This window comes from Sebastes umbrosus, chromosome 7 (assembly GCF_015220745.1).
Source record: "Sebastes umbrosus isolate fSebUmb1 chromosome 7, fSebUmb1.pri, whole genome shotgun sequence".
Lineage (NCBI taxonomy): Eukaryota > Metazoa > Chordata > Actinopteri > Perciformes > Sebastidae > Sebastes > Sebastes umbrosus.
In genome coordinates this window covers 17,384,877-17,403,323 of record NC_051275.1, presented here as the reverse complement: position 1 = coordinate 17,403,323, position 18,447 = coordinate 17,384,877, and the positions used below count along the sequence as shown (strand labels likewise).

The following is an 18,447-nucleotide window of genomic DNA, read 5'->3' as shown; positions in this document are numbered from 1 at the left end:
ATGTATTGATTATGCACTATAGCTCTATTGATGGATGAGAGAGCCACTGTATGAATAATAGACAAAATGGAGCAAAAGCAATAACAGCCTTTATGTTGTTGATTCACTGTCTCCCTCCTCCTTTCTTTCTTTCTTTCTTTCTTTCTTTCTTTCTTTCTTTCTCCACCTGTGGTCTTTACCTTTTCAGACATTGTGGTGAATATAAGACTCTCACACACGCACACACATACACACAAAGGTCTCCTGATTGCAGCCTTCGCCCTTTTGACCCCTGTGCAGCACACAGCTGTGCTGTATTTATTACGTGTGACGCCCACTTGCATGGGCTTATCATTTCCTACAGCCTTCCCTCCCTGTGGAAATATATAAAATGCCAACTGCAAATTGATCATCACACGTTTTCTACATAAAGAACCTAAAGGCCGAGCACCTGTTCAAACCACTGGTTTATTTGGATTTTACATTCAACATGTTCCACCGACGGTTAGACGATAAAGCAGGCACACGGTCATGCTAATACATGTTTGATTTTTTGGCATGCTTTAGACTTAATGCACTTCTAGCTATACCAGGGTTCACATAATCACAATCACAACATCCTTGTGTAAGATTGGAAGGAAAACACAAGTGCTCTTCAACTCCAGCAGCGTCCAGCCACAAACCAGAAGTGGCTGCCGCTGAAGAACTCTTGGGAGTGCAGAACCTGGGAATACAATCTAATTACAGAGCTCTGAGATGCATATTAGTCAACATGTGCAGGAGGAAAAAAACAGAAAAAAGCACCACTGTGGTTCTCTCAGAGGATGTCTGATTGTCTGTGCACCAAGGGTTGATTATGGGATGTAAATATTCCTGCTACTTACAACTCTGAAAATGAAGATATGGGTTTAAACAGCCATAGTATTATGCATAATCACCTATATCTATGCTCATGCACACACACATATGCATACAAATGCACAGGTGCATTTATCCACCCTGATATATTTTACTTTTCATATTAAGTTAGTATTAGTCTTTCCTCTTTCGTATGCAGTTAGAGCACACTCCCCTGTCTGTGTCCTTCTACGCCTTCTCCAGCACAGTTTCACCTCCTCCTGGACTCCGTTACTGACCAACACATACAGCACAGGGTCCACCACGCAGTTCAGACTGGACAGTGCCAGCATGCATGAGAATGGAAAGTGCATTTTTTGTTCAAACTGGCAGTAACTTCCTTGAGCTTGTACGTTATCACTGTTGTAGAAGACTAGCGAGCGTATGAGCAGGAGGATGTGATATGGAGCAAAGCAAAATGAGAAGATGCCAATCACCCCAAAGGACAGCAGGCGGACCTTCCTCTTAGCCTGGGCAGTCAGGCCGGGACTCTGGCCCACAGTGGCCAGCACCCTCCAGTAGCTCACCGCCAACACCAGCAGAGGCAGCAGGAAGCAGATGCCCACTCGGAGCAGATTGAACAAGGCCACAGGCCGCGGCATGGGGAAAGTCTCATAACAACGGTCATTGTCGTTCTTCTCATCGTGGGCGTCAACCAGATTGTCATTGACCAGCACCATGATGTGCAGCGCTACCACCACGACATAAACAGTGGCACACTGTGCCCAGGCGCAGCGTGATGTACGGTGGGTCTTGGAGCGGAGCGGGTAGGTGACCACCATGCAGCGGTCCACGGAGATACAGCAGAGCAGGTAGATGCTGATGTACATGTTGGTGTAGTAGAAGAAGCCAGCTACATTGCAGGACACAACACCCAGCTTCCAGTGGTGGTCCTGCTGGTAATAATTGATCCACAGGGGCATAGTGAAGAGGAAAAGCAGGTCGGAGATGGACAGGTTGAGTAGGAAGATGCCCAGAATGTTTTGCCGCCGCACTTGTTGCCAAATGGGGCCAAGGGTCAGCACATTGAAGATCAAACCAAAGATAAAAGCCAGGATGTAAATAGACATCAGGACATCACTGATGGCGTTCTCCCCAATTTTAACACATGGAGTTGAGTTTGCGTCTGTGGAGTTCATTGTTCCTGTTGTTTTCTTTCACTTTCCTGGTTAGAAATTCACCTATAAAAAAAAAAAAAAGAGTTTGTCTGAGTAAAAGTAGCACAGGCAACATGGCTCCCTACGATACCATAAAATTCAGAGTACAGCTTGGACATTTTGTATCCTCCATCCTATTTCGTGGTTCAAGGAGCTAAAGAGATGAAATCATTTGGTTGTCCTCTGATGTTTCTGAATATGAGGTAGTTTGGATATGGCGCTTGGGCAGAGAGTTGAAGTTCCTCCCTCTAGGGGAGATACAGGCTTAGTCATGCTCCCTGACGATAACAGTTTGCACCCACGATACAAATAGAAACTGAGATTGCCAAAATCCCCTCCTTATTGCTTCAACTGCTGTATGGAGAAAACATGTCATGCATTTCGTGTAATATTTTTTTTTTAACGGAAACTGAGAACTAACTGGGAACTAATCCTTTCTATCAGATGAATTGAAACTTCTGCTCCCAACCCCACCTTAGCGATCACATCCTTTTGTATTAAAGCAGCAGTAGGTAGAAATGGAGCAAATACGATTAAAAAAAGTTATTTTATAAAACGGTCACTATATCCTGACAGTAGTTGCATGAGACAGGTAATCTAAAAAAAAATGATGTGCTCTGTGTTCTCTGGTGCTCCAAATGGCATCTGCAAGATTTCACAGACCGGAGGAAAACAACCAATCAGAGCCGAGCTGGAGCCTGCTATCTCTGAGCAGCTGCCAATCACTCGTGAACTCTGATCAAACGGTCAAACTAGGCAGCGCTGATCAAATATGAATCAATATTCTGTTACTGTAATGTATATTTCACTCCTCAAATGTTTTCAGAAACATCTTGTAGTGTTCTGTTTAGCTGTGAAATGAGAAAGTTTGTCACCCGGCAGCCCATGTTGAGATAAGTTGAGGAAATACCAAGCACCGCCCACCAACCGGAGCAAACTTTCTCATTTTACAACTAAACAGTACACTACAAGATGTTTGTGGAAACATTTGATGGGAGAAATAGGCATTACAGTAACAGAATATTGATTCATTTTTTATCAGCGCTGCCTAGTTTGAACGTTTGATCGGAGTTCGCGAGTGATTGACAGCTGCCTCCGTTGAATGAACAGCCAATAGGAACGCTCTCTCTCTGAAATGACCTGTGATTGGCCAAAGTCTCCTGCCTATATTTTTTAAAGCCTGAAAACAGAGCCATGAGGAGGTGCAGAAGCCTAGTTTTCTCTCAGAACACTTGAATCATAATATGCTGAAAGGTTATTAAAGGAATTTTTGCCCAATGATGCCAAAAACATTCTGACTACAGCAGGTTTAATGCTTGCTTTTATGTTAAACTGTCTATAATTGTTGCACTTATTTCCCTGCATGGTCTAAATCTGAGTGGCAGGCAGGGGCAGCACAGACTGAACTCGCAAAGTGAGCATTTGCATTTTACTTCAATTGGTGCTTAATAAAATTTCAGAGGACAAAATAATCCACAGTCTCAACCAGTTATTGCTAATTTATCTTGTCTAACTGCCGGTCCAGTTTAATGTCTGATGTAACATCCGCAGAGCTGGGTTTCTCCCAGACAAGAGGCAGTTAAATGTTTACTCTGGCTTGAATACGTAATGTGAACTTAAAGACCTATATGAATTAATCAATTAATTCCTTCCTTGATTTACACTGTGGATGCACGGTCAGATCCAGTTCATCCCAGAGCTGTGGGTGTGATTCCCGTCTGTTAGGCAGACACATCCTAGATATCAGTCTGTGTTGCTTCCTGTTGAAAATGATGTGGTGCTGAAAGGCCAAAAAAACAACTGGCTGCACAGCTAAATGTCATCAGAAAATGAGTAATAAGAAACTCACCAGTCTCTCCTTAATGTGGATACCTTGAATCATTTCCTACAAAGACAACATGTGGTTGCTATTTTTTATGTAAAACAGCCCTCGATAGCTTTTTCGAAGATTTTATCTGTCAATTTCCGGTCTATCAATGAGATTTCAGCATTCAGAAATGAAACCTGTGCTCTGTATCTCTGTGCCTATTGTTCAGTATCACAGTGGCATTCTTTGATATTTGTTTCCTGTCTATACCTTCTGTTGTATCACTCAGGCCTGGCCCTGGTGTGTTCAGGAAGCATCTAATGCCATTAACGTCTGGGCAGAGATAGGCTGTCCCATCCAAACTCAATAATGGAGAAGCCATTTGGAGTCAGACCATCTTTCGTGAACGGTAATGTGTGGCTGTGCGTGTGTGTGTGTTGGGGGGGTTTTTGTTTGTGTGCATGTGGAAATGGTTTTGATGTAATGGATTATCCATGCATTTTTTAAATAATGTGGATTGTGAAACTAGACTGACTGAAGTGGAGGGAAATTTTTCTCATAAAACTGATAACTTTTTTAAAGACATTTTGTGGGCTGCTGTTTCATCATTAGTCCGGGTGCTAACCACAAATATTCCCCTCCCACTAACAATGGGCCTGAAACTGCAAAGTTTGTTCCTTTTTTACAATCAATATGGGTTCCTTTCTTTTTCCTCTAACCTACAGGTTTTCATGTAAAGCGTTTTATCTGTTTTATTCTATGACATGTCCTAGTACATGCCTCCTTTACACAGCTGGTCCAAGCCTCAGTTTCTCCTTTCATCCATCTGAGCCAACTATGTGTTTGTTAATATTAGAAAGTGACCTACGCCTAGTTGTTATTACATAGCCTTGTCACCAGTGAGGCTTTAAAGGAGCAAAACTTCAGCCTCTTCTCTCATGAGGGGGAATGTGCCTCGTGCCAAATCTACTTCTCCAAGCAAAATGGAAAAATATGATTTATGTTTTATAGTCTTGACTCCCTAATACCAGAGCTGTTTTTCGAAGGAATCACGGTCCACCTGTGCAGTATATTGCTGTTAATTCCCACTATTTCTCCTTGTCGAGCAGTTCTCTATACTGCACTCTCCAGCCTGGCGAGGTGACCACCGCTGGGAGAGACGCAGAAAACATTCAACCCTGCAGAGAACCAACATTTCCAGCCTAATTATTTTTGCCACGCTGACTCACACAGCCTTGAGCACGCCGCCTCTCCCATGACAACAGTCCACGGGGGACAAAAATAAAAACTAGAAAAAAGAAAGTGAGGCTTCAAACTAAATTAATACCTTAAACACCCTGCTTGCAAAACATTCAATACCTCACATTTTTAACCTTTTCGCTGTGTTTTGTAAGTCCAGTATAAATCTAGAACTGTAATCAATGATGATCTCACCTGCTGTTTTTGCTGTTGTGATGTGTTTCTTGATTGCAAATCAAAGCTGTCCAGTGGGTGAAGAGTTTTAGACACATTCCAGAGCTGCTTCTACTTTGGCGGAGTTCAGTCCAGGACGAGCTTCAGAAGAGACTCTTCAGAGCTGCTGACATGCAGCCAAGCCACTACAGTCCCACATGGTACTATCAAATGACTACTACAGTAGATAATGACCAGCCTTGACACTACAGAGTGGTTTCTCTCTGTGTTTACTGTCTGATGACTTGCTGTGCTTGCCTCAGCCGAAATGACAGCAAGGAGTGTGGGCAAGGGATGAGACGAAGTACAAAAAGGGGAAGACACGTATGAGGAGGGAGGTTTAGTTCTGCACACGTGTGCAGAGGAAGTACGCTTTAGGGGTGGGGGAAAAACACCAGACTGATGGACCAGACATACTCCTGAGAGAGAAAGAAAATAGTTTTCTATTACAGTATATTGTGAGTGCTGTATTTAAGGGAAATTGAAACTCCGTGGGCAGACGGTAACATGTCACATACCTAACCTCGATTTCCCCATTTTACTTTCAAATCGTTTCGTAGTTTAACCAGTGTAAATATAAATCATAATGGGGATGTTTTCACTACTTTTGAACAGCTTTTCCCTCAGTGTAAACTCCCTTTGACGTAGTGTTAGGCTGATCACCTTCATTTTGACTCAGTGAGGTACTTCTACCTTTTCACTGCTAAATATAAAAAAAAACTTGAAGTTAGGAAGTGAGCCGAGTCTGATTTGCATGTCGTGAACTCTGTACCAGGCTGTGGTATGAGCAGTGTGGGTGAGTGTGATATCCAAGGCTCTATTTTTTTTATGTTTATGAGAAGAATCTGTGACGGAAGCCTGCGGCCGATCTGTTAACGTGTTGAATAAACATTTACACCAGCTGTGAATTCAGAGTATTTTCCTATGAGCACGAATGCATATCTGAGAGAGGGAAAGAGGAAGGTTGGAAAGAGGAAATGCTTGACAATATTTGCCGATGAGTCTAACGGTAAAATATTCTAAAAGGGGCTTTCTAACCTCACCTCCCCTCATCCATCACTTTTTTTTCTGCGTCCACTCCAGAGAGGCCAAGTGTGTTTCACCGATACTGGCTCTGTAATGAAAATGCAGAAGAAGGAGGTTAGTAAATGTGTTTGTGGCATGATATCTGTGTGACAGTTCAGTTTAGCTAATATTATAAGGTGAAAGTAGGGCTTTGGTCACAGCTTATCTATCAATTTCAAAGCATTTCTCAAGTCTTCAGTAGCCAGACTCAAAGCTACAAAACGTTGTCAAATGGAATGTATTAAATCCACTCCTACTTTCTGGAAACAGAATGAATCATGATTTCCCCAGGAACACACTAACAGGTGTTAGGGTGACTAGGTGTCCCACTTTACAAGGAACTGCGCAGCATTTTTATCCCTTGTCTCACGTCCCACATGTTGAGACGATGTCCCACATTTTCATCGGCTCAGGTTTTCAAAAGTCAAACCACTGCAGGACAGACGCTTTTCTAGAATCTGGCTTTTATCCAATAGCTGTGAAGAAAGCAGGGAGGGCTGTAATCACGGGGCTGTGTTTGCTGTCAAACTGCGCACACGTGGGTCAAGTGCAGGTTAACATTTCACCGTCTTTGATACGTCATGCCCAACGGAGAAAATTGCGAGTCACCACAAAATCACAAACTATGCAGATTTAGGCGAAATATGATGGAAACTACCACAAAGAAAAGGAAAAGCAGCTACAACAAATACTTTACTTTACCTACTTATAAGTATTTATAATATGGAGGAAGGCGATTCTCAGAGTTTTTTGTGAAATTTGCCAGTTATGATTTACACAGGGGGGAATACAACATGAAGCGACACAGTTCATGTGAGTCTCACAAGAACCGTGCGGCTCAAAAAGAGATGTGCTGAACTATGGATGCATTCGGGCAAAGCACAGAGATTTTACAATATCAGGGGCAGAATAGAAATGTTTATTATTTAAATTAAATAGACATTATATAAAAAATGTAGACTACCTCTCAGCAAGTGTCCCACATTGTTCCACACAAACATATTCTTTATCCCACATTTGATTTGGTGGGATCTGGTCACCCTAACAGGTGGGCACTAGTGCGAACTTCAGTGTTTCTCTTAACTTTCACTTTGTCCTGTGATTTGTCATCGTTTTTTCCAAAGGCAATTCAATACATTAACTTTAAAGGACGGGCCACATTATTTAGTATATTTCAAAACATTATTCACATGCTATATGTACACTGAAAGAGTTATCAGTTGCTGCAATCCTGTACTGCCAATGAAGAGGCGCCTTCCTTACGCGTCTCTAGTGCAAGAAATGGATGACAAAGCCCATTGTCCTCTTTTCATGCAAAAATGCTGAATTTCAGCTGAAGTATGAGGCCTCAGCAGTCTGTATTGGTCAAATAATGTGGGCAGTGGGGGGCACCCATGTTCGAACAAACTGCAGCGAAAGTGTCCTCTAGGGTGGCGTTAAAATTGAGAAAACATGATGTAGGGCCATATACAGTAGGCTGCCGTACTAGAAAACTCTCTGCCTGCCGGTGCTCCATCCTGTGCAGCTGGTGCCCTTTTTATTTTTTTCGTCCCTACCCCTCAGACAGCCTGAGTTTGCCACTGCATGTGAGCATTTTACAGAGCCTTTTTTGTACAAAAAACAGTGTTTCCCCTGCTGAGCTGTGGCAGGGGATTATAAAAGAAGGAAACATTTTGTACTAAAAAGACTTTAACTTTTGAGGATAACCACTTCTTTTGTCTGATTCAGACTGCTGAAGCAATTTAGCTTGAGCTGGACCTTGGAACATTTTTTGGCACATAAGGAGGACTCTGGATTTTGTCCTCCATCACTTACACTGAAATTGCACGAGGAAGGGAGCAGGCAATAGCGAGAGGAAGAAATATTACAGCAACTAATAACTCTTAAAATGTATGTATGGTGAGTATCGTTGTAAGACTTGAACAAATGTGAATCTATTCTTTAAATGTAGGTAGCTTACTGTCATCATGTTTTACCTTCATTATTGCAAATAAACTGTAACGTTACATTGTGTAGCTTTGACACTCAAACTTGCTGTACTGCACATAACTCTCTAATAAACAAACAACAATATAACTTCAGGAAGCAGGAGCCTGTTAGGATGATGGATATACAGTGCAGACACTATACTGTTTGTAATAAAGTGCTGCATATCTGTTATTCTAAAGTGCTCCTGCTTCCTTTGCAACTCATTATGCTTGTTATGTCATGCACAATAATACATTACAAACCTTTGTATTACCATTTCCAGCAACAACAACAGCATATTGCCATAAAACACCACCTAGTAATTTTGTACGCTTGCTGATTTGATATTACATTTGTCTAAATTTCTGACTACATCGCTTTTGAAGGTAACACAGTGATTTTATAGCAAGACAGCAGTCACGGCCCGGCAGGTCAGTCCCCTCACTGTGCCGCGTCTTCCTCTTCAAAGGAAAGCTTTCACATGAAAGGGGCTGACATTTAGAAAGGACAACTTGAGGGTAGAAATTTTGTGATATGTCTAAGTTCAAGAGTTGTGAAGTGTGCTGACATTTTAAAGATGGCAGGGCCTGTGACAGTTACCTTTGTTATTGTCTCTTTTTTCATTCCTAAGCATGAAGCTGACATGAAGAACATGAATTGTCTTCACCAGTAAAACAACACAACAAACGCACCGGTTGTTGTTCAAACACTTACGTTTTCCTGACAAGTGACCTTTTGCAGTCTTGACTTTGACTGAGGCAAAGTGAGAGGGAGAGGTGAGTAAAATAATAATGAACAGAACAAGGCTGCATTTTAAAATAGCAAAATTTCAATGCTAATGTAATTTTACAAATGCATTTATAAATTAAGAAAAGTCTTCATTGCTCAAAGGACAAATGGAACTGTTAATTAACACATTTAATTAAATTGATTTTTAAGTACCTGCTTGCTATTTCTTTATTTTTGTAAATTTATAGGGGAAAGGACATTGCGTAATGGACCACAAAAGTGTCTTTTTATCCTATAATAAACCATATTCTGAGAATAAAATATTATAAACTTCAAATTTTGTGTGTAAGTATGTGGATAAGTATTCAATAGAGTTTAATTTTTGCAAAGACAGACTGATTTTGCATCTGTCTGACCACCGGAAATGCTCTGCAATTGTTTGTAATTTTGCAAATTGTTTTACACTGTTGAGTTATTCCCTTTTAAAATGCATTAAGCCTGAGTGCCAGTGTAAGCTCAGCAGCTGGCCTTTTACCATACTTAATGGCCAAACTGCAGGTCAATTGTTCTGCAGGCCGATGATTGGAAAGTGCTATCAGAATTTGCGATCATGTTACACGATTACAGAAAAAGATTTCCAGAGCTAACAAGGTTTTTGTTTTGTGTGTTTGCTGACAGTGTTTGATGGTTCTCTCAGGGAGCAGGACTACTGAGCTGAGCGGACTTGATAATGGCAACGAGTAAAAACCCTGAAACATTTTTACTTCAGTCAAAATTCTAAATTTGGGAGGGTTTTCAACACTAAATTGATCCGTATTTCCTGTATTTTCCCCTGAAACAGAGCAAAATGTTACACAAAACAACAGAGGAATTTAGTGAGTAGTATAGATCACCTGTTGAATTATTTAATTTCAAGATTTCAGTCTATTAATGATGACAAAATACTGTCAAACAAGTATAATAGCTCTTTCTGTTTGGAAGCCATGCAAATTAAATAACACTTAAGAGTTAATGCTTCAATTTGTGTATTTGTTTTTTGTCTCAAAAGATAATTGTGGTGAAATTCTATATATTTTTCTTATAGTCAACCAAAACCAGTAGTTATCTGCGAGGCCAAAGCCTGAAATAGCTTATTCCTCCATGCCTTAGAGCTCCATTGTTGTCCAATTAAACAATTAAAAACACATCAATGAGTGCTAAGTGACATGTTCCTTCATTATGATGAACATGACCACTTTTGAGTTAGTCCTACATACACCTTTCTGCTCACTAAAGTACAGTGTGTATTAATCCGCTGCTGAAAATAGTCCCCAACAAATGTGCTCCTTATTCCTGTCTGAGTAACATTTGCTAAAAACTACAGTACCCAGCTGTTTTAGGAAACTACTCACCCCAGGGTGGCTGTGGGTCGTCCTTTAACCACAAGGTTAGCGGCTTGATGCTCCTCCTGTTCGCATGTTGAAGTGTCCTTGAGCCCACTGCTCAAGCTAATGCTTAGAATAGGTTAAATGCAGAGGCCAAAGTTCATGTATGTACCTGTATGTATATGACGACTGAAATAGAGTTTTACGTTTAAAATTAAACTGTATATTTTGTAAACCGTTTTAAAGAAGTCTTCAGTGTCGCAACCAATGTGCTGAGAGCAAATAGGATAGGGAAGTATCCTATTGTATTGTTGATTATGGTCTTTTCATGAGATTTATTGACATAACAGAGACATAGAATTTTACCAACTGTACTCTGTGTGTCTGTATATTTCAGCTGAACCAACCTGGTTTTAGACATAATCGACACCCACACCTCAGACGTGTTCAGCAATTCAAATACAAAGAAAAGTTGAAAGGAAATGGCAATTCAGTCCGATTATCAAACTCAGGTTGAACAAAACGGCTCTAATTTGAGTGTAGACTTTCTTGTCTGAATAAAAATTCTTAATGTTTACGTATCAAAATGTATTTTGATACATGTATGTATCAAAATACATACATGTATATATATAAAAAGTCATCCACGAAACCTGTTGCCATGGCAGCTGAGAGCATAGGTACTCCAGAAGCACCATTTCATCTCTGAAGTTCATCACTTGGACCAGACTTTCAGAGGGAAACTCCAATTTCTTAACTTATCCTCTTTTTTTTGACAAATTAGATGAAATTGCTTTTTGTAGAATTAGATGAAGCTAAATCGAGACTTAACTGCTGGTGCCAGGTACTGTCTCTCTGAGGTTTGGATCTTTTTTGCTTACTAAGTGGAGGGTCTCCTCTGACTCTTTCCAGTGCAAAGACAGTAGCCTGGATACGTGTAGCCGATGGGATAGAGACAAACCTACCATCACACTTGAAAGAAATTAAAGGAGACAGACGAGAGAGAAAGAGTGTATCATTTGGCATCGTTTGGCAATGATGATGGATGTAGTGTAGGAGGAAACAAGGGTGTACTTTCACCAGAGCAGCTGGCTGAAGTGCGCTCATCACAGAATGGAAAACAATTCACTCCCTTCGCCTCTATAGCTGCAGGATCCCCTTGAGTGCCACTCAGTCTGTGAGGTGTAATATGTGTAACAAAGGTCAGGTCTTTCTCCTCCGAGTGATGTTTTGTGTGTGTTCTCAAATTCATACATAAATCCATCATATTTGAAATCCTTGTACCAAGCATCCCTGTAAATCTGCATGGCGCTAATGCCAGTATATTTAAATGTAAATTACAGTCGGCATATCCGTTATAATCTGCTCTTCTTCAGAAAGGGACGAAATAACAGTCTGCCAGACTGTGAGTAGAAAAGTATTTTATTTCTGCATAGTAAGTGGTCCTCATTCGTTTGTGTCGTATTATCCAAAGCACGTCTTCCGCCATAGAAAACCCAGAGTGACATTAATGGTCCTTGCATCTTAGTAGTGAATGATAATCACATATCCATAACTGCTCAGTTTTGTCTGTTTTTTTTATCGCGAAAGCTGAAAATTAGGATTTCTAGATGACAGTTATGTACGGATGAATAAATAAAACATCCCAGACAAAAAAGAATATTGTTCAATGTTTGTATTATCTGTTACCAAGGCTAGGATTATCTTTCAAACATGATGTACACAGTCTACGCATATTTGACAACTACATAAACTTCAGGTTACACATGTGTATAATCATAACTACAGTATGTTTTATATTGTATCTAGATAATTCTACTACTTCACAGAAACATGCAACATATTGACATGACAAGTAGTCAATAATCAAACTACATACACTCTCTAGTTTATTAACCCAAGCTGTCTTGTCTACATCGTAGGGAGAGGTCTGCTCTTCTTAACAACAGTAAACCAGGAGCTGTGTCGTTTAAAAGAGGTGTCCATTTACCTGGTCAGGTGTAAAAATTCTGCCTTCATTGGCAATATTTGAATCTTATGTACACGCAACTGCGAGGGGATATCATTCACCATTTAAATACACAACTTCAGAGATGGGTGAGAGTGGGCAGGTAATGATCAGCCCAGTGCTCGAGTTCATTTAAACCCGCAATGACATCTTTAATCACATGTATATCCTGAGAGTCTATTGTGGCTCACATCACATCTCTAGTGGTAATTACTGGAGGACTTGCTGTCACCAGATCGATACCTCCAGTTTTCACTACAGGACACGCAATTATGGGAATGCATTTGTGAATGTAGATGGGTTTGACTCCATGCCTGCGCATTAGTAATTACCAGCACAGAGGAAGTCCTTTGTCACTGTAAAGCACTGAAAAGAGATTGAACCGGTCTTTACCGGAGACATAAAAGGGACGTTATTTCCAGTCAGTCCAATTAAAAGGATCAGTGTGTAGCATTTCGGGGGAGCTTTTAGCAGAAATGGAATATAATATTCAGAACTATGGTTTCATGAGTGTATAATCACCTGACACTAAAAATTGTTGTGTTTCCTTTAGCTTAGAATGAGCCCTTCATATCTACATAGGGAGCGGGTCCTCTTCACGGAGTCTGCCATGTTGCTCCGCTGTTTCAACAGTAGCCCGAAATGGACAAACAAAACACTGAACACTACATTACCTGAAGGTGAGGAAAGTTTCCCACCGGTTAATAAACTTGCGACAACATCGGTGTTACCGATTACACTGGATATTTTACTAGAAAAGACGGCACTCACTATATGTAGAGTGCTTACTTTCATCTTTGCCGTTGGATGGCTGCGTGTGTCTGGCCTCTCTGGTCCAGCTTTCGCTGCAGGTTTCCACCTGGAGCCGCTGTGCCGTGCACACCAGCTGTGACCGCTCCGTCCTCCGCACGACGATTGAATCATTAACGTTGTGGTTCCCTTATAGCATTGGGGTTAAATCCGAATTATTGCCAAATAGGCGTTTTTGTTTTTCGCTTTGACACCAAATCCTCCGCCATCGTCTTGTCTGTCAGCTTTCTTTCGTCCCGTTAGTGTGAAATCTCACTCCTGCTACTGTGCTGAGACTCTGTACGGAGCAGACACATTCACTGTCAAATTGTAGTGTCCGACTATGTATTGATAACACGCCGCTGAGACGCTAAAATTAACTAAATGGGTTTTATTTCTATAAAAAAAAAAAAAACGATGGTGGGGCGAGTAATGTAATCGGTGTGTGCTCAACCACCGTGTAACACCGGTAACACAGACTACCGCAGCAAGCGTACCCGAAGGCCACCGTAGTTTCCGACACGCTTGCGAAACTGCGGTAACGTGAGCCACAGAGTGCAAAACCGTGGTACCGCCAGCCGCCGACTGACTTCCGTTGCTCCTAAAGTAGTGTCATTATGGTAAGGATGGCCTCTGAGCGAGGTGAATGTCGTTACCACGGTTTTATACTCAGTGGCTAACGTTACCGCAGTCTTGAAAAGGGAGGAGTGAGCGGAGGGGTACTCACTTGGTTGCAATCTGCAACCACACCGCTAGATGCCGGCAAATCCTACAAACTGTACCTTTAAATGACACCAAAAACAAATGTTACTTCTCTTTTAATGGGAGGCAGTTTCATTTTTTTAATATTCACTCCTATTTGTTTAGGAAAAACTGTTCAATAAAAACACACCTACACCAAATTCTTTGTTTTATCGTTTGTTGTGAAGTGGCATTTCCTGCTTCACGTAGTTTGAAGCATTTTGCAGTGGGAGGAAAAGAACATGCTGCTCTAATTTTATCCGTAAAGACTGCCCAGGTCAGCCGCACAGAGGACATGAAATAGAGCCGAGCAGCCTTCATCATGAAAAGAGAGATGAAAAAGATGAAAGAGGACCAATAACAGCAGAGGTGAATGATCTGGAGGAAGTTTCTGATGACCTCAGGCTGGAGGACATTGGATTTATTGCTGTAAAATTGAGCGCTGGTAAAGAGATGTTGTGCTTTGAAAGTCTAAACAGCTGGACGCTTTCTTAGTTGAAGCATACAACTTGTCTCTTTCAGGCTCCAGGTCGACCGTCCCAATCCTCCCTGCCTCTCCTTACTTCTTTCCTCCTTCCTAAAATGAGCTTGAGTCTCTCTCTGGTCAGAGGATGCTGACCCTCTCAGTGAGGCCTTGCACATCTGCATCCTCCCCGCCCTCGTCGTCAGAGGCCAACGCAGGAGGCACAAGGTGAGCGGGGTAAGGCAGAGTATGTTCCCGGGCAAACATTTGCCAGCGGCCGTCGTCACTCTCGTGGGTGAGATAACGCCCGCCAAGTTTAGTCTCCAGCTCCCGCAGGTCCAACCACGTCTGATAGTCCTGAGACATGAGACGGGAAAAAGCAGAGGGATGAAGTTTCAGTTTCAGGAACCTTGAAATTAGATTAAAGTTAAATGGATTTTTATGTGTTTATAGCACATCATCCAGTAATCACTTTAGACCGCGCGTGTGTATGCATCTTTATGTGTGCGAGTAAGAACTGGAATGACTCCAGACAGGTCTGACTGCTTCTGAGAAAATTAAAGAAGACACTTTCATCCGAGTTATAGCCGCCGTGACACTGAGGTTTAAGCAATGCATGCACGTCTTGCAACAAAAACAACAACACCAACAACAACAGTGGACTGGTTTAAACCGACTGTCCTGTTTTTCCAGTGCTAAACATTTTGTTTTGAAGGAGACATTTAAGAACTGAGCAGTCGAATAAAAACATCACTTTTGAAGCTAATCTGTCCTCAATAAAGTTAAAAAATATCAGCCTTGAGTTTCCGTCTCAAAGCTTGATTGTGAGTGCAGACTCCTGGTTTTTATATTTGCTATTTTCTGTAATAGTGACAGATTACATTGAGGGGTTTACAGAAGTCAAAAAAAGGTGAAGTTCTTGTGAGGTACCGCTCTACAAGTTATTGGCAGTCACCATATCTGTAAAAAGTGCAGCTTTCTGTACTTTGGGGATTATGTTTGTACTGGAAGTGTGATAAATACGTGTCAGACAGACTTTAAATGATGTATTAAACAGTGTGTGTGTTTCTGTGTGTGTGTGTGCATACGAGGGGTTTCTATATGCTACCTGTAAGTATGCGTGGCTGAGACTCTTGTCCACGCTGTAGCGTTTCCTCATCTTAACTTGCAGCAGGTTGTTGATCAAGTCGGTTGCTGGAAACACAAAAGTATACAGATCGGTCTATATGATTAAACTAGTTACAGTAAAAAGAAGAAGAAGTCACTACAGATACAGTATCATGCCTTGGTATGCCAGCTGCATCTGAACGATTCTATCTCTGCATGTTGTTGTTGTAGAAATACAATGCAATAAACAGGAACCATGTATCATCATGATGTAGCTGGAAACCCAGTTTCTGTAGAAAGTGGCTTATCACTGGTATCGGCATTATTGCTAAATTTATTGTGAAATATAAACATTTTAATTCGTAATGGCTTATCCTGCTTTGACAGTTCCTGTTCCTCATATTCACTCAGAGAGAGGTGTTCGTTCAACTTTATGATCATTTTGGAGGATGTAGTTTGTGGTACTGTTGAACCGTATTGAACTATAAAGAGAGGGGTTTCTGTTATTTAGCCTTCCCTTATTGATATAAATGGGGTGGACAAAATAATAGAAATTCAAACAGCACCACAAACTTACAACATACATCCTCCAATATGACCACACGATTGAATCAACATGTCTCGAAAACAGCATCAACAAAAACTGGACATTATAACTAGGGCTGTCAAAGTTATGCACGATAATAACGCTTTAATGCAAATTCATTTTAACACGACTAATTTCTTTAACGCATTAACGCAATCGATCTTTGGGATGTTGTAGCCGGCTCAGTTTTAAATGATTTGAGCATATTTTTTATGCTAAATAAATAATGTTTGTCATTGTTTTGTGTTGTTAATTGAGTTCCAATAATAAATGTATATATATATATATATATATATATATATATATATATAGACATTTTAATAAAGCAATCACATTTCCCCACTCCCATGTTGATAAGACTATTAAATACTCGACAAATCTCCCTTTTAAGGTACATATTGAGCAGATAAAAATGTGCAATTAATTTGCGATTAATCGGGATTAATCGTGGACAATCACGCGATTAATCACAATTAAATATTCTAATTGATTGACAGCCCTAATTATAACCTTCATGAAGGATTCATTGCTGGACTGCTGTATTGCATTGCATTAGTTTTCGCTAGGTGTACCTAATAAATTGGCAAATGTGTGCATCTCCAGATGTGTCTAACAATTAAACTCTCCCTGTGTTTACCATCACTGGAGATCTGTTTCCAGGGGTTGGGTGGGTACATGAAGGCTGCGTTGTGGATCTGGTCGTTGATTTCTTCGTCCTCGTTAAAGGGGAATGTCCCACTCAGGCTGACATACATGATGACGCCGACCGACCACATATCCAGTGAGCGGTTGTAGCCCTGGTTCAGCAGAACCTCAGGGGCCAGGTAGGCCGGGGTGCCGACCACCGAGCGACGGAAAGACTTCTCACCGATGATACGGGCGAAACCAAAGTCACACAGCTTCACCTGAGAGAAGGAAACGGTGAGGAAGAGTAGGCAGGGAGTCAGGTTGTCATTCGGTTGGTAGTATGAACAAATAGAGAGGTGAAAGTGGTGAAATGACAGAGAGGCATTTGAGAGTAGTAATTAGATGAGAGGGAAACACATGTGACTGACCGCACAACAAGTGCTTTGACGTAGTCATCACAGAGTGTGAAAACCATAATGAGACTGTTTTTTAGTGGGTGTATTTGTGTGTGTGTGTTTGTGTGTGTGTGTGTTTACCTGTGGGAAAGGATCAGCAGACGCAAGCAGCACATTCTCAGGTTTCAAATCACAGTGAACGATGTTCTTAAAGTGCAGATGCCTCAGAGCTGCAAGAATCTGCACACCCAAAACCACAAAAACAGGATATGTATTAGTTTGACGTAACGACAGAGCACAATACAAAAAAACACACTTTCAAAGTTATGACCCATTAAATATGCATAAGGAGGCCAGATCCCTGCAGCAGACCACAACAAAGCATGCAGCAAGATACTATCATGTGAAGAAGTTGTTGACAATAAGTGGCACACGTGATAGTGTCTTGCTGCATGCACAACAACCGCACCACTTTCCGTCTCATAGTATATATCTACCGATACACACAACAAATCCCTTCTTTGCCGGGGCCCATACACACCTGTGTGATGAGGAACTTGGTGAGCCTCTCAGGCAATCTGCCTTTCTCACTGGAGAGGATCATCTCCAGCATGTCGCCGTGCAGCTTCTCCATCACCACAAACACTTTCTCTGGAGTCTCAAACATACACTCCAGGTTCACAATGCCCAGGTGACGTAAACTCTGAGAGAGGGACCAGAAGAAAGGAGGACGAGGAGGAGATATAGGATGATATGGAAAATTTGGGATTTGTTTGAAGAAGAGGGGGGAGGATGAAATAGTAAGCAAAAGAGGAGATAGTGTGAGAGACAGGAAGAGCATGTTTGAGGTGAACAGGAGAAGGAAAAGAGACAGAGACAAACAGAGTCAGCGAAAGACGGTAAACCACAGGATGTGAAACACAGCAGGGTGAACATTAAATTGATACATAGTTATGCTCCTAGAAGGCCATAAAATGTTCTCCAGAAGGCATATTTATATGATTCAGAGGGGCATCATTTTGAAGCCGTATTTCACTTGAAAGCTGGTGAATGTCATTTCAGTCTGACAGTAACTGCCTTTTAGTGACAGCAAATAGACGGACTAATGCACCTCCTGTCTGTCTCCTGTCTCCATCTGCTGGTGAACATTGAGCTGCACATTTAGGTATGAGCCTAAATCAGAGAAACCAGGCAGTTCAAGGAAGTGGAAATGATTTGTTTTCTAAATTATTACTTCCAGCTGCTAGTCACTAACTCAGCCATCACCGCGTTGAGAGCCGTGTGGAGGTAATAGATATGCTCTGGATTTCGCA

General features: G+C 41.4%; 2 protein-coding genes across 5 annotated transcripts in view; both read right to left on the bottom strand.

Annotated features, from left to right (window-relative positions):
- Positions 1 to 427: 427 nt before the first annotated feature.
- Positions 428 to 6,353, bottom strand: gpr184 (G protein-coupled receptor 184). Of its 3 annotated transcripts, XM_037775326.1 has the most exons (3): positions 6,331 to 6,353; positions 5,275 to 5,550; positions 428 to 2,057 (listed from the first exon to the last, which is right to left on the bottom strand). In XM_037775326.1, exon 3 carries the CDS (start codon positions 2,013 to 2,015, stop codon positions 996 to 998), a length of 1,020 nt encoding a protein of 339 aa, XP_037631254.1. In that variant the 5' UTR covers positions 2,016 to 2,057; positions 5,275 to 5,550; positions 6,331 to 6,353; the 3' UTR covers positions 428 to 995. The 3 variants fall into 3 exon arrangements, with proteins under 3 accessions (XP_037631254.1, XP_037631252.1, XP_037631251.1); XM_037775324.1 differs by lacking the exon at positions 6,331 to 6,353 and having other exon boundaries at positions 428 to 2,053; positions 5,271 to 5,953; XM_037775323.1 differs by lacking the exon at positions 6,331 to 6,353 and having other exon boundaries at positions 428 to 2,056; positions 5,274 to 5,953.
- A 7,664-nt stretch (positions 6,354 to 14,017) lies between these two features.
- The window catches only part of prkd2 (protein kinase D2), a 41,568-nt gene continuing 37,138 nt past the window's right edge, over positions 14,018 to 18,447 (bottom strand). For both annotated transcript variants that reach the window (XM_037775321.1, XM_037775322.1), the window contains exons 15-19: positions 17,676 to 17,837; positions 17,276 to 17,374; positions 16,750 to 17,017; positions 15,528 to 15,613; positions 14,018 to 14,776 (exon numbers count right to left, since the gene is read on the bottom strand). In XM_037775321.1, the coding sequence (XP_037631249.1) occupies positions 14,561 to 14,776; positions 15,528 to 15,613; positions 16,750 to 17,017; positions 17,276 to 17,374; positions 17,676 to 17,837 (831 nt within the window). In that variant the 3' untranslated portion in view covers positions 14,018 to 14,560. The remainder of the gene's footprint in view (positions 14,777 to 15,527; positions 15,614 to 16,749; positions 17,018 to 17,275; positions 17,375 to 17,675; positions 17,838 to 18,447) is intronic.